A 16,018-nucleotide genomic window follows, 5' to 3' on the forward strand; every position below is an offset into this window, starting at 1 on the left:
AGCATGGCTTCCGGGGACCACAGCAAAGTTCCATTCTTTTATATGCAATTCAATATTTCTACAGCATGTTGTTCTAAATTTGCTCTCCTCAGAGGAAGAATGAAACTTTCTATAAAAATGTTTAACTTTTCATTCTGCTGTGATGTTGGCGTGACCACAGAACAATCTTGCTTAGTTCAACACACCTGAGGGCTTAGCAGGGCCACCTCCCTCGGCAAACGTGAATTTTCCTTCGTTGGATTATTGTGTCTTGGTTGTCAGAGTCCAGCCCGTCCTTAAAGAATGCAATTCTCATGTGCTAATTCGGAAACTTCAGCGTGGTGGAGCTGTGTGTACCTATCAGGACACAAGCAAGCTCAGTGACCAAATGCACGTATGGACAGGGCGCTGGGATGCTTGAGGTGATGAAAACTGGTTTCTTTACAGTTATGGCAATTAACTGTGGATGAAGAGAGTAGGAAGCCATTTGGCGCTTTTGAAGGTCAGGTGGAATTATACAAAATCCTCTAGGAAAAAAAAAAAAAAAAAAAAAAATCCTCTAGGGAAGCCAGATACAAGAGCAAAGGATTACTCCAAACAACACACAACATAAAGTTAATTTTTCAACTATAAAAAAATATAGCTGAATTGGAAAATAACTGGGGATGGGAAATAGTTATTAGCAACTTGTTTTAGCCCCAGAGAAAGATGAGCTTACATGTAATTTTTTGTTTCTGGCCAGAAGAAAACCATAATGATGTGTAGGGCCATTTATTAATCCCCATCAGGTAATGTTATATATAGACTTTGAGTAAATTGTGGGATTTTAATGACAGCATTTTAGTTGTGCCCCAAGCGTTGTGGGCCTGGAAGGAAGGGTCAGATCTGACGGTCCTTGTGCGGCCGCCACTGGCCACTGCCGGCCTTGCTCAGCAGAGCTGCCTCAGGCCCTGGTCTCTCAGCCTCTAAGATGAGGAACGTGGTCCAGAAGGAGGCTCACAAACCCTCACATCTTAAGGACCGCCTGGCGGCCCATCGCAGGCTGTGACGGGGCAGGTACAAGGCAGCTTGGGATCCTACGTTTCCAACCAGCTCCCAGGTGAGGCTGCAGGGCCACCACCTCACACGGGGGCAGAGGGCCTCTGGGGGTGGGGTGCACGTCCCCCACCCCTCTCCGGGGACTTGCTGCAAAGGCTTCAGACACAAGGAGGAAACAGAGCCAGGTACTGCCTTCTGTTTCTGACCCCCGTTGCCCCTGAAGCTCACTGGCCTTAGTGCTATGATAGATTTAGGGACTGAGGAAGAGCCTAAAAGCAGCACTCACTTCCACAGGGGGCTGGGCTCTAATGGGACGTAACACAGGTGGTGACACTCGCTGCTGAATGAGGCCCGACCAGAAGCGGGGAGATGACATAGGGCCAGAGGGTTCCTTGGGACAAAAACAATGGATTCAGGTCTGGGACGACCAAGCTTCTCTTCTCTGTATAACTGCAGGCACTGAAGCAGAGGCAGGAGAAATGAATTCTGCCCAAATTTGCTCTAGATCCCTGACCTCTGCCATCTGGGAACTTGTAGTAAATCTTTAGGATATTAATGGACCTTTCTACTTTTTTAGGAGTTTTGTTGTTCTTATTATTTTAATTTTAAGCTAATGTTTTTGCCTAGATGTCTGTGGTTGTTGTTTTATCCCTAATATGCTTCATGTCTTAAACCCAAATTAATATGCATGTTAAATGCATAGCTTACGTTTATTTTACTGTAGAATCCTTACCATACCCCCAAAAGGTATCAGTGTTATCCCTGTTTTATACACAAATAAAGGGAGGTTCAGAAAGTTTAAAGAATTTGCCTTGATTCAGAAAGTTAGTGAACTGTAGAACCAAAACTCACATCCAAGTCAGGCTAGTCTGACCCTAAACCCACAACAGGTGCATTTTCTGTTTTAGACTTTTTGTATCTTCCTCATTCAAGAAGGCCATGATCAAAGAATAGTGAATACAGGAGGAAGAGTGGAAGCAAGTAATCACTAAAGTAGAATGAAACTGGACACCAAGCCTTGCAAATTTAAAAACTGGGGTGGTGACTACACCCAGTCAGCTCACAGCCCACTTTCAAGTCTTGGGGTCACAGTGTAAATCCACTCCGTGGAGAACTGGAAACAGTAGGTGAAAGCCAGGACTGGTGAAGAGCAGGGCTTGCCAGGACCAACTCCAGCTGAAATGAAAATTCAGAGCCGAGTGTCAAGTCAAACACAGTTTAGGATCAGAAACAATGAGGCTCTGAAAGCCATCATTCAAATTCCAAGGCACCAATAGTTCTTTGTGCCAACAGACACATGCTTCAGTATCCAAGGAGATCCTTCCAGGTTATTAAAAAGGAGTGGATTCAAGGTGCAGCCGTGTGGCAACAGGACTAACCGAGAATAAGTCAGGCTACCTGGCAGATGAGAGAGGGTTCACTTTCAATCTCCCTGTGGGACTCAGAGACCACAGACCACCAGAACCGTACTGTCACACAGAGAGGATGGGCTGGGACACAGCTGCACACGCCCTCATCCTAAGGCAGCAGATGACCCCCGGAGCATGACAGCCAACAGCGCTGGGCCTTCCGAGGGCAGGGTTTCCCTGACCTACTATTCGGGGTGGGCAGCCAGTGCTTGGACATAGATCAACCACAGAGTCGGGTTGAATCTAAGGAGGGAAGAAGCCCGGCCCTGTCCAGGGGGCAGTTACCCTTGACAGCACAGTTTTCTGTGTGATGTGAATGGCCTCAGATTTTTATCTGCATATCAAATAGCAGAACCCTCGGCTGCCAGAGCAGGGGAACAGAAAAACTGGTTACATGCCTAGTCTTGGGGCACATGAATAGAATAAGACGTTTTTACTTTTGAAAAAATAATTTACTGTGGAGACATTTATGATAAATTCAAATCATATTTGAATGCCAAATAACGAGGCAAATAGCGAAAAGAGACTGGGCATGAGCCATGCCCTGGGGAAGCCAGCTTCAGAGTGTAAGGAAGGTTGAGCTCAAGGAGTACTGCTTACCCTGGTTCAGTGCAATTCCTGCCTGATTCTGTTTTATAGTTACTGCAGGGGAAAATGAAGCAAATTCACTGTTTCATTACCTTGGATGGATCAGTGAGACCTTTTGCCAGTATCCAGCCAATGCAATCAATCCCTTCTGGTATTTCTCAAAACGTGATCATGGTTTGAGGACATCAGGAAAGTCAACCAGCTCTTCCTTGGTCTTCTCATCTTTTCTTGATCTGCTATCCTCTCCAGGGGTTGCATTAATAAAAATTTCAAAAATGTGCTAAAACAAAGTGCTCAAGGAGTGTGTCTTCTGAGAGCTGTTGAGGAGAAGCTCTTGACTCACGAGAGCTAGTCTACTTAACACGCTCTGGACTGCTTCTCTGAGTTGTTGGTGAGTCACGTCCTGAATCAAAGAAGTGCTGAAAAGCAAAGCTTTACTCAAACCACCTCTGTTGTCACTTTTCAACCCACTGGAGGCCTTTCCAACTGCTGTTACGGTTTTCAAAAGGTCATTTGGATGTGGAGCCAATGTCAGCAACAGACTAAGAACATCCTTGTTGTCCTTCCCTAACTTATGCCAAAGCGCTTCTGAGGTGAGGTCCGTCACCTTTCTCAAGTAAGTCCCTAGTTCCATGCTGTTTCGTGATGGTATTTCATGCAAAAACAGGATCACTTCACGAGTTCTTTCCCCTTTTGTATCTTGAGGCAAATTATGAGTGGAAATTGGATTAGAATATAAAAAGTCTTTGTGATTGATGATGTTATTTATAGGAACTAAGCAATCCAGGATTTCTTCCCATAAGTTGACAGAATCCACAGAAAATATTTGGGTCCCATTATTAAATGCTGCCACGAGACATTCTATGTCTCCCAAATTGATTTTCACAGAAGTTAAAAATTCAGCTATTTCTTCCCTAATATCATAAATATCTTTGGACTGGATCACATATGTAAATATGCTAGATGACACATTGAAAATATCAGAGTCTTGGGAAACAGCAGGTTTGACTCCAATCATCCCAAAGGCCAAGTCAAGAAATGGTGTCAACAAGTCATCTATATTTTCAAATATTAAACGATCTGCTTTTTTCAAAGTAATCATTTCATTGGCAACATCTCGAACACTTTGTTGAAAAATGGAATAAAGGGTGTCCAAGAAGTTCATGGTGTCATTGGCTGTGAAGAAGAAAGGCATTTCAAACATGGCAGCCACCTCTCTTGAAGTTTTCTCAGCCAGCTTAAGAAGGTCCACGGTGGAGGTGATGGAGGTGGCGAGACCTCTCATTTTGGCTCCATTGTCCACCAGCATGGTCAGAGTTCTGGACATTTCTGAGAGGGGGTCCAGGGCATGACTGTCTCCACCCACTCTTGCCCTTGAGATAACACCAAGTAAGTGCTTGGTAATTTCTAACGTTACTCTGTTTCTTAAGGGGGATGAACTATTTATAAAGGAAAGCAAATCGGTTAGATTAGTGAGTATAACTTCTTGGAGGGCAGGGTACAGGGCATGTAAGTCCTTAATAGGAGAGTTTAAAAGAGTGTCCACGAGATGTGCTATCTTTATTGACGTTTCTCTCACGAGGTGAAGAGCAGACCTGAGATCTTGATTGAGTTTGAAAAGGTCCTCAGAACTGTTCATATGGGAAAGCAACTGATTCACCACCGTAAGAAACTCCAGATTATTTTCAGTCTCATTTTTCATTGAGGTTTCCCTTAGAAGAGTGTGGAATAAATCTCCCATTAACCGCAATCCTTGAGGATTATCAAAATAAAATTCTCCACCGTCTAACATAAATGAGCTTTTGATTAGGTGATACACAGCTTCCTTTAAAGATGAAAAAATGTTCACCAGTCTGTCCTCTTTCATGGAGATAAGAAAATGATCCAGTTTCAAATTTTCTAGAATTTTATCATTTGGGACAAAACTCTAAATATATATATTTTAAATTTCATGGTTAGTAATGAAAAGATTGAAAACATACACAGTTGACCCTTGAACAACCCGAAGGTTATGGGAACTGACTTTCTTTTGCAGCCAGCCTCCATGTCTGTGGTTCCATATCCACGGATTCACCCAACTGTGGATCAGGTAGTACTGTAGTACCTATTTATTGAAAAAGCCACTTATAACTGGGCCCATGCGGTTGTTCAAGGGTGAACTGTAGTGATTTTTTTTTTTTTTTTTGCTTTACAGTAGCATCATGGGAGGATAATACTGACTGAAATACTGAAATGCTAAAATACATCCCAGATGAAAATTAATGTTTTGTTGCCAAATAATGAAAAGATTGGATGGATTTCATGTATAAATCCATTGCAATGCCTCAAACCTAACATCTTAAAAAGCCATGCACTTTGCTTTTAGAAAGGAAAGGAATGTGAAATGACCGTACAATGATTCTCAGTGTAACAGGTAATGTCCTTCTGAATGTTCCAAGACCTAGCGAGCCACTCAGTGTGGCAGGGGCTCTGTGACTTGTCAACTCGGTTGGGCCGAGCCCCAGTTTCAAGCCCCAGAGCCCCTTTCTTGTGTGCTTCTGGTCTGGTGGTTTTCACAGGTGATTTGCTCATAAGAGTGCATGACAGCCACTTTGTAGCATCATAAACACTAACCTAGGTGCAGCTGGAGGGGATTCATCAGATGTGACTGAAGACCCCAGACAACCAGCTTTAAGTCAGGGAGAAGATATGCTGCCCTGGGGAAGCCTGACCTCACCAGTCACAAGGTCTTCGAGAAGGTTAGGACCTCCCGGACCCAGCAAGCCCACTCTCATGTGCAGCTGGATACCTCCTTCCCCATCGCCCCGCCCCTGCCCCCCAACGGCCCCCTGTGGATGGGCACCTGCAGCTCCTGCCTGTTGGACTCCAGCTTGTTTCCTAACAGCCTGCCCTGCTGACTCTGGACTCCCTCAGCCAGCCCCAAAACTGCGGAAGCCAATTCAATCCCTGTATGAAGTCTTTGCTCTGGTTCTGCTTCTGAGGTTGAGACCTGACTGATATGGACATCACAGAATAAGGTAGAATCTCCCTCCAGCCTTTTCACTGGCAAGCTTCAAAAGGAATGAAAAAATAATATATGAAAAAACATAATGTGACTCTGAGTTTTAAAATTTTGGAGTTTTAGCAATTCCAAATATAAACATCAGTAGATTTATTGGAATGAAAATACTTAAGCTCTTCATTTGTGATTAGACAGTTAATGCATTAATATGACCATCACATATATCCATATACATATATAATAACAGTTTTTCAGTTCCATATAAAATAGAATTTTATAATTATTTTCATAATCCAAAACTGTAATAAGGCATAATAAGTGATTAATTCCCAGGGGCTAGGCTTATATACATATATTTACTAGTTAGATGACAATCATCAAAGTTATTTTACCTTGATTTTTATAAAACGTTCATTAAGACAAAATTCACTTCAAAGATCATTCAAAGGTGTTGGTACAAGTGCTGTCATTGACACTATAAACTCCAGGAAATAAACTGGATTGTAACGTGCAACTACAAGCACTATACAAAGCAAAAGTAAACTCACCTCATCTCTGCAATGACATTTTTGTGGAAGTCTTTCAGCAGAAGAGATATTTTGTCCCTAGAATTTTCCTTTAGTAAAAAGGGGAAGAATGTTTTCAAAAGCTGTTCCAAGAAATCCACTATGCTTCTTGGAGGGAGAATGATTCTCTCATCATTTTCTGACTGTGTATGGTTCAAGGCGAGGTTAATGAAATTCATTATTTGAAGGTTGGTATCACTTAAATTCAAGGCTGCTTCTCGAGCACTGTCAGCTAAGTTGTTGATTGAATTAATTAGGAAGCTTTCAAAAAGCAGCTGAACAACTGAGAAATTAATTAGCTGTTCTTGGTTTAGCAGGCGAAGAAGTAGGGCAACATCAAAATTATCTTCTCCGGAAACATTTTAGAGATTACCCCAAATGGTAGCAATATCTTTAGGCAACAAAGCTGTATCATCAGTTGTTAGCTGTAAGAAGAAATAATGTTTGTATCATTTTGGAGTAATCTTCATTTGCATATTTATGAAACCAGTTTTTTATGACCAATAAAAACTCTTCAATGATTTCTAATGTCTTCAAGGATGATGAATCCAGGCTTTCGAAAAAATGGGCAAGTGGCAAAGTTAGGTTTTGAAGAGCCACTGAATTAGTAATTTGTATTTCTTCGTTAATTTCAGAAAACAGGGATCTGATACTAAAGTTATGGGTTAGATCTTTCATGATTTGTTCAAACTCAAGCCATAGTTCTTCAAAGTTGTAAGTTGTTTCACTTTTTTTAATAAAATGTGATAGTGCTTCTAAACTACAACCATTTCATTCAGAAATGTCATGAATGGAGAGACTACAGAATTAGCACTATTTTCTAGGCTCTCATCCCTAGAAAGCAAGTTTAGTATCCTTTCCAAATGTAAGGAAATATTTCAACAGATGATTCTGTTCCTTCATCAACGTTAAGAATCTTGTTTAAACTAGCTAGTTTATCACGGAGGTTTTCATCTGATGTGGCTTTTGTAAAGTTGCCTTTTTTTAATTTTTCTATGATTTGCAAAGCAATTTGCTTTATGGAACCGCCGGGACAAAGTTCAGAGATGCTGCTATTGCTTTAATTTCCAGAAAATGGGACAAATGGTAACACCTTATGCCAAAATTCTTGCACAGTTTTCACAAGCAAAGTTTTAACATGGAAGACTTTGGACAGCTCTAGAAGAATGGAATTCCAATCCATTAATTCATGAATTACACAGGCTACTTTCCTAGTTATTTCCACCTGTGAGCTTTCATTCCAACATTGTGAGTCTTCACCTGGGGAAGACAGGTGGAGGTGGTCAAGGATGCTGGCCACTTTGCTGTAAAAGGAAGGAGACGTGAGCTTGTGGGCATCACAGGCTCCTGACCTTGGATTCTGCTGAAATCCAGAAGTTGTGTGATTCCAGCACCAAAACACAGGAAGACAAGTTAAAGCCTCTGAAAGGATGCCTGGTTGATCTGATATTAATTCAATTGTGTCCAAAAAATTTTAATCACAATAGTGAAGTCTTCCTTGGTGACGTCTGAAAGGTTTATGCCATGCAGGAGCGTAAAGTTACAGACGTCCTTGAGGGCCTCCATGATGTTTTTGTCACCCACGTCCCACAGGAGCCTCATGGCACAAGGGAGCACACAGTACATGTCGACGGAGACATCGGAGTCCTCTTTAGGAAGCAGGCGTGAGAACCTCAGCAGGTGGTTAACACTCCAAGAATGTGAGCTGTTGACAAGTTTTTCCATCAAGTCAACAAAGAAGCTGACCCCCAAACTGCCAGTACCTAACCTACTGACATTCTTAAAGAAATCTCACACCGGTCAGAATGGCCACCATCAAAAAGTCTACAAACATTAAATGCTGGAGAGGGTGTGGAGAAAAGGGAACCCTCTTGCACTGTTGGTGGGAATGTAAATTGATACAGCCACTATGGAGAACAGTATGGAGGTTCCTTAAAAATCTAAAAATAGAACTACCATAAGACCCAGCAATCCCACTGGGCATATGCCCTGAGAAAACCGTAATTCAAAAAGAGTCATGTACCAAAATGTTCATTGCAGCTCTATTTACAATAGCCAGGACATGGAAGCAACCTAAGTGTCCATCAACAGATGAATGGATAAAGAAGATGTGGCACATATATACAATGGAATATTACTCAGCCATAAAAAGGAACGAAACTGAGTTATTCTTAGTGAGGTGGATGGACCTAGAGTCTGTCATACAGAGTGAAGCAAGTCAGAAAGAGAAAAACAAATACCGTACGCTAACACATATATATATGGAATCTAAAAAAAAAAAAGGTCATGAAGAACCTAGGGGCAAGATGGGAATAAAGACGCAGACCTACTAGAGAATGGACTAGAGGATATGGGGAGGGGGAACGGTAAGCTGGGACAAAGTGAGAGAGTGGCATGGACATATATACACTACCAAATGTAAAGTAGATAGCTAGTGGGAAGCAGCCGCATAGCACAGGGAGATCAGCTCGGTGCTTTGTGACCACCTAGAGGGGTGGGATAGGGAGGGTGGGAGGGAGGGAGATGCAAGAGGGAAGAGATATGGGTACATATGTAAATGTAAAACTGATTCACTTTTTTATAAAGCAGAAACTAACACACCATTGTAAAGCAATTATACTCCAATAAAGATGTTTTAAAAAAAAAAAAGAAAAGAAATCCATCAGGTTTTCACTTATCTGTTCCAGCTGGTCTACTAGCAGGTGTATGTCTGTTTTCTTGACCATGCACAGGAGAGAAGTTACCTTCTTTAAAACTTGAATATTACCTGGCTCTTGTGGAATATCGTGATAAACTGAGGGCGTCGGCTTTCATTAATCCATGAGAAATTATCTGGGGTGAATTTTGGAGATCATGAGATAAATTGAAGGCAAGGTAACTAGCTAACTGATAAAATGAACAGCCTGATCTGTGTATACTATTTTCCTTTGGACTGGTAGCAAATATGTTTAATTTTTTTTTCAGTTTTAGAAGAGGTGTTCTTTTCCAGGATGTTAGGGGAAATATCTTTCACAAGTTTTTGAATTTCCTTCCCCAGAGCTACTAAATGCAGCCAAGTACTTTGAAACTGACGAGGCATTTCATCTGACATTTCTATGGGTTTTAGAATTAATTCAGTAAAACGTTTCCAGTTGGATTGAGGCGCAGAATCAAAGTCCCTTGTTAAGTTGTTGATAACCATCCTTACTTGGTTTGTGGAATCATTTAAAAGAGTTAATAAAATCTCAGATTTTGGTACCTTTTCTTTTTCAAAGACTGCATTAAGTATAACGTTCAGAAAGTCAGTCACATTTTTTAAGTAAACGTTCACACAATTTATTTTTGACATATTCAATGAACAATAAGGTCCCATCATTATAGTCAACATCCAAGTAACAAGCTTCAAAGGAGAGTTCATTTTGTTTTCCACATCTGGAAATATTCCCTGGCAGCTTTTGGGAATTTTCACATCACTTTCCAGTGCAGCCAAAATCTGAGTGAGACCAACACGAAGAGGAGTGAAAACATTCGTGTCCAGCTGAAATATTTGAGCCAGTCGTCCACAGATCTGGGCCCACATTTGCAGCCATGAAATGGTACAGTGAACGGCCGTAAACTCATGGAACTCACTGCCGTTTGCTGAGAGGTTTGAAAGGATTTGTGCCCACGGGAGAATAGATGAAGACCCCTCATCTATTGAATAATTCACGGAAGAAACGCTTTTATTATCCAGAACAAAGCGTTCACTACCCAGCAGGGCTTCTGCTGAGCCATTGACGAGTTGGCTCACATACTGAAATAAAGAAAAAGTAGAGTGGATCACTTCCACTGCGGGGCCCTCTGTAGACAACAGGGATTGGACTTGAAGCTCCAAAACGTTAAAAATTAAAAGCAACTGTTGACAGTAAGATACTTCAGAAATTCCCCTAAGAAACCCTGTTGTCTCATATAAAAATGCAAATGCTGGGGCTTCCCTGGTGGCGCAGTGGTTGAGAGTCTGCCTGCCAATGCAGGGGACACAGGTTCAAGCCCTGGTCTGGGAGGATCCCACATGCTGCAGAGCAACTGGGCCCGTGAGCCACAACTACTGAGCCTGCGTGTCTGGAGCCTGTGCTCCACAACGAGAGGCCGCAACAGTGAGAGGCCCACGCACCGCAATGAAGAGTGGCCCCCACTCGCCACAACTGGAGAAAGCCCTCACACAGAAACGAAGACCCAAACACAGCCAAAAATTAATTAATTAAAAAAAAAAACTCAAACACCCACATACATATATTCAACACCTGAAATCCGTTCCAATATCAGGCAAGATTGAGATTAGCTGCTTAATAACAAGTTCCCTATCTCCTTCTCCCGTTTCCTTCATAAAAAAAAAAAGAAAAAAAGAAAAAGAAAAAAATGCAAATGCTTCACTGATGTTTTGGAAATTAAATTGCTTTATGATATCTAAAATGTGTTTTGAGATTTGTGTAAGGAAAGACAGCAAAGACCCTCTCCTCTGAATGCTCAAGAATTTATAAATATATTGGTAAAATGAAGAGTAAATCTAGAGAAGTAAAGCTGAATCTTTGTCCTGGAAGACATTTAGATAGACATGAGTCAAAATGTTATCAATGTCTTGTTTTTGAGGTTCAGAAAGGGCTGAGAAAAGATTGGATGTATTCCTCATAGCATAGACTGTGCCTACAGCTTCTGTGATTTGTTCCTGCCTCAGAAATCCTAATTCATAGAGATTATTTATTATCACTTCACTTAAATGAACAAAATCCGTTTTCCTGGCTGGCGACTGAGGCCAATCTGAATGGAACAACTGGGAAAATTTAAAGCTTTTACTATGAATCCTCTCATTTTATGGATCAGAAAAATTTACAAGTGTAGACAAGATTCCCAGTTTAGCTCTTTCTCCTTTTGAAGCGCCATGCATCCACAATGCCAGGATCTTGGGATTCATTCCCAAAAGTATTAGTTCCATAAATCTCAATATATTTCTTGATTCCTTCCTTATCCAGAGACTTTCAAGAGCTTGTACCTTTTCAATCATTTCTTTGCCGAATTCCGGAAGTTTCTGAGTACCAATACCAGGTGTGTCTCTCTCTAAACTCTCTAAATGATTTATCTACAAATGACTTATATTTAGGATCGTCTCAGGGAGAGATGAGAGGTTATGGAATTTGGGAATACTGGGTGAGCCGAAAGGACTGGGCGATAATAATTTCTCCAAAAATCCCGTTAAAGATAAAAAGAAGTTCATTTGCTCATCCTCAAGGGTCTAAAACTTCTTTTCCGTCATTAGAAGTGCCTTTGTGAAATGTAAGACCCTACAGTATTAACAGAACTGATGCAGTGTCAGAAAAAATAAATAAATTCAAGACAAATTCAACTTATCAAATTTTTAGATAATACTCAGATTTGTTTATAGTAAAACATAAATGAAATATTTACTAGGCACTATATTTTCCCAACAGGGATTCATGTGAACATTTGAAAATCTTTTAGAAATCTACAATGCAGTTGCATACATTTAGCTTAAAATCTGCTTCTTGCACCAAAAACAATGCATTTTAAGTTCCTTTACTCAGTGAGTACATATGTGTGATCATTAAAGATAAGTTTGCTGTTTATGCCAGAGGCATCTTAGGATTCAATTCCTTATTACATCTCAGAATGTCTTGGTGAAAGAGCTCGTCCAAATTGCAAGATGGTTTGAAATTGCCCCTGTATGATCTAAGGACAAGCGTTAGGATTTCTCATTCTAGAAAGCAACTGCAGTGATCTTTAAACAATGCTGTACTTCCCACTATCAGAAACTCATCATTTCAGATGGCGTACGTCCTCTCCGGGGGTTTATTTTTTTAAATACAAAGCGGTCTCAAAGGAGCAGCTCGACAATTAAGACAAACCCACACTTATAATAGGAGCCCTCACTTGAAGAACTGACTGACTCAGGAGCTACAAGTCCACTTCTGAAATCCTTGGGGCCCTGTGTGTTTCAGACTTTAGAAAGGGAGCCTGTGCAAGTATCACACATGCATTCATGGCCCCTCCACCAGGGGCACCGGGGCAACCCTGTATCAGCTCACTGACACTTCTGCAGGGACACTTCCGAACAGGTTCAGTGGGAGGGGCAACAGACCCCTTAACACTTACGTCTGCAGAATGAGTTGCGATGCCGATCTTGAGAAAAGCTTCCATTTTCAGACTTCTGCAGATTTCAGAATTTTGGATACAGGATTTTGACCTGTATTGTCTCTTAATGCCCTAAAGGGTGAATTACTTTCTAAACCTCCTTAACTCTGTAATTCTGTTGTGTAACACAGTCTGGCATAGAATACACAGAGGATGGGTCAAGTGCAAGGAATTGTTTTCCTCTCTCACAACTGAGATCTGAAAGCCGGAAAAATACAGGCTTAATTTACTTTATTGTCATTTGTAGAACAGACAGCGGCTAATCTGAACCATGGAACATCGAAAACATTTCCTGGGAAAAAATTAGATCAGGAAAGAGAAAGCTACACTCTGAAGACTTCAATATGAACCTTACTCAAATCCAGCCCTGCGTAGAAATACATGCACAGCTACTATGTGAGTAATCGTGTATTGGTAGAGCAGAATGCAAATGGTCTTGTTTTTCATTAGGATCTGAGAGGTCATGGGGTAGTAATAGTAGGATGAGTAAGGGCCGAAGCAGAACTAGTACTACTGGTAGTGATATTGCCACACACGTTTATATCACTTTACAATTTTTAAAGCACGTTCACCACTATACTCTTGGTTCATGCCTATGACAGCCCTTTGAGGTACACATCATCATTTCTATTCCATGTGAAAAGAAACATTTCAGGATTTTTTTTAATTAGCAAATTCAAACTGCTATTGTATGGCAGGAACTGGAATATGGGCCGGGTTTTCTCATTTCAAGCTCAGCTTTCTTAATATGAACTCTGTACTTATTGTCCATTCTTATTCATTCATTCATTAAGTCAACATCTAGTTACCTAGCCCCTATCATGAAAGATACTGTGCCAGCTGCTATGAGTCTACAAATATAAAATTAAACATGTCCTTGGAGCATATACAGACTAGTTTCATTGCCATCTTTCTGTGCTATTAAATAGCTGTGAATTTCGGGGAAGTGAGGTATTATAAATCCAACACGATCAAAGGACTGATTCTCCAGAGAGTCCATCACCTTCTCTTCCTCCTGTACCCATTAATAGCTGAGCTTAAAGTCTCCCCAGGAGTGATGAATCCTGGGTCTAGACAGATGCTGTGGGGTGCTGCTTAAACTTTGGCTTGCACCAAAACCACCTGTAGAATTTTTCGTATCTACAGAAACCTGGGTACTACACACAAGCAAGATTTAGCATGTCTGGGGCGAAGTTCAAGCGTTTGTATTTTTAGCAAATTTCATAGATAAATTTGATCCATTCCCAAGTTTGAGAACTACTGCTCTAAGACAAAGCTTCTGTCCCATCACATCCCAACACACCCCACAGACAATAAAGTATGCTCTTAAACTATACACAATATCCATAATTATACATAAAAATGTCCATTTCAACACATGTGCTGAAATAGCCAAGCGGTATATAATCTGGCAGATTTAGCTCCAAAGATCAATTCTCTCTCAAAAGTCTCCAGAACTACCAGGCTCTTAAATCATCGATCCCGAGTCTAAACTCTGAGCAACTAGATAAGACTATTTTTCAAAGAAGGATTTTATTTTGGGAGTATTTTATAATAAATTATGCTCTCAAGGGGAAATCTTATTACCGTAATCTGTTTCTTTTCAAAATCCATGGAAACATGAGTCATACATTCTATGACACAAATATTTATTGAGACCCAAACACATATGAAGTGCTTTATTGAGAGCTAAATCAGGATCTCACATCTTAAAGCAAGTGCCTCCCATAATTAGGTTTTGTTTATCTTCAAATAATAGCTAAGTGAAGACCTAGAAGTTGAATTCTGAAAACTCACCTAGATATGGAAGCTATTGGAGTCTTGATCAAGTTATTCAAAAATGCGAAATAATTATCACCAATGATTTTCCAATCCATGATTTCTTCATAACAAGGAGATTCCTCAGAGAAAGCTAAATAGGAAGGCATTTCATATATTGATTTCGAGTTGAGTATAAAAGTCAAGTCTAGTAAAGTGAGAAATGCTACAGTGTTTCAGTTAACATGGTTGAAAATATAACAAGAGAGGATTAGAAGTCCTTCTGATTTGACTTCCGCTTCTGGCCAAGATGAAGTGCCACTGACCGTCAAGGAGTGTAGGACAGAGACCCATGAACAAACGGCAGAAAATGAACAAGGTGAGGCCTTCCCCCCCGTGACTCAGAAGGCAGAGCTGGAGTCTGGTAGGCTTCCTGAGTTGAAGGGAGGGGGTTTAGAGTCCGAAAGACAGGAGGGGTTCACAGGACAGAGTAGCCGCCCAGGGAGGCATCTGCTGTCTGCTGAGGACAAATGCGCCATGCATGAGAAGGAGCTCCCTGAGACCAGGGAAAGAACCACCCAAAATTAAAGATAAGGGGCTAGTGATCACGCAGGGCCAGGAACAAACTTTGTTCCTGTTATCCAGACTAGAGCAATCCATGATTTGTTAGACATCGAGGAGAAGATGCCAAAAAGGTCTTGACTCAGTGACGGGCAATATCTACAACCTCTGAGCACTGCTCCAGCCCCGCCTAACAAATCTTAAAAGCAAGACCCTAAAGGATCAAACTGTTTCAAGCAATGTTTTCGATAACGTAGGAAAACAACGTAGCAATCACAAAACAAGGCTAAATTCGTAACATTTGGCATTCAATCAAAAATTGCCAGGCGTGCACAAAAGCAGGAAAATGTGACCCATAGCTAGGAAACAAATTAATCAATCAGAGCTTACCCAGAACTGACAGAATTCAGGTAGAATTACTAGAGAAGAGCATTAATCACATAAAACAGTTTATACTATTTAGTTTATACTGCATAGTTTTGTTTGTTTGTTTTTGTTTAAATTAATTTATTGATTTATTTCTATTTTTGGCTGCATTGGGTCTTCGTTGCTGTATGTGGGCTTCTCTCTAGTTGTGGAGAGCGGGGGTTACTCTCCGTTGTGGTGCGCAGGCTTCTCATTGCAGTGGCTTCTGTTGTTGCAGAGCACGGGTTCTAGGCACGCAGGCCTCAGTAGTTGTGCCTCGATGGCTCTAGAGTGCTGGTTCAGTAGTTGTGGCTCATGGGCTTAGCTGCTCTGCGGCATGTGGGATCTTTCTGGACCAGGGCTCAAACCTGTGTCCCCTGCCTTGGCAGGCAGATTCTCAACCACTGCGCCACCAGGGAAGCCCTATACTCTATAGTTTAAATAACCCAACAAAAATGCAAAACTTGTCAGGTCAGATAAAACAAGAACCAATTATATGTTGCATGTACAAAATGTACTTGAAATAAAAGACATAAATAACTTAAAAG

General features: G+C 41.1%; 1 protein-coding gene across 1 annotated transcript in view; it reads right to left on the reverse strand.

The window, feature by feature from the left end:
* The window catches only part of ABCA13 (ATP binding cassette subfamily A member 13), a 260,151-nt gene extending 249,817 nt beyond the window's left edge, over nucleotides 1-10,334 (reverse strand). The window contains 10 exon segments of the mRNA XM_032642592.1: nucleotides 3,199-4,939; nucleotides 6,564-7,001; nucleotides 7,003-7,354; nucleotides 7,357-7,458; nucleotides 7,461-8,051; nucleotides 8,054-8,372; nucleotides 9,242-9,386; nucleotides 9,388-9,539; nucleotides 9,541-10,053; nucleotides 10,311-10,334. Of these exon segments, the coding sequence (XP_032498483.1) occupies nucleotides 3,199-4,939; nucleotides 6,564-7,001; nucleotides 7,003-7,354; nucleotides 7,357-7,458; nucleotides 7,461-8,051; nucleotides 8,054-8,372; nucleotides 9,242-9,386; nucleotides 9,388-9,539; nucleotides 9,541-10,053; nucleotides 10,311-10,334 (4,377 nt within the window).
* Between the last annotated feature and the right edge of the window lie 5,684 nt (nucleotides 10,335-16,018).

Source organism: Phocoena sinus, chromosome 9 (assembly GCF_008692025.1).
Source record: "Phocoena sinus isolate mPhoSin1 chromosome 9, mPhoSin1.pri, whole genome shotgun sequence".
In the NCBI taxonomy this organism is placed as follows: domain Eukaryota; kingdom Metazoa; phylum Chordata; class Mammalia; order Artiodactyla; family Phocoenidae; genus Phocoena; species Phocoena sinus.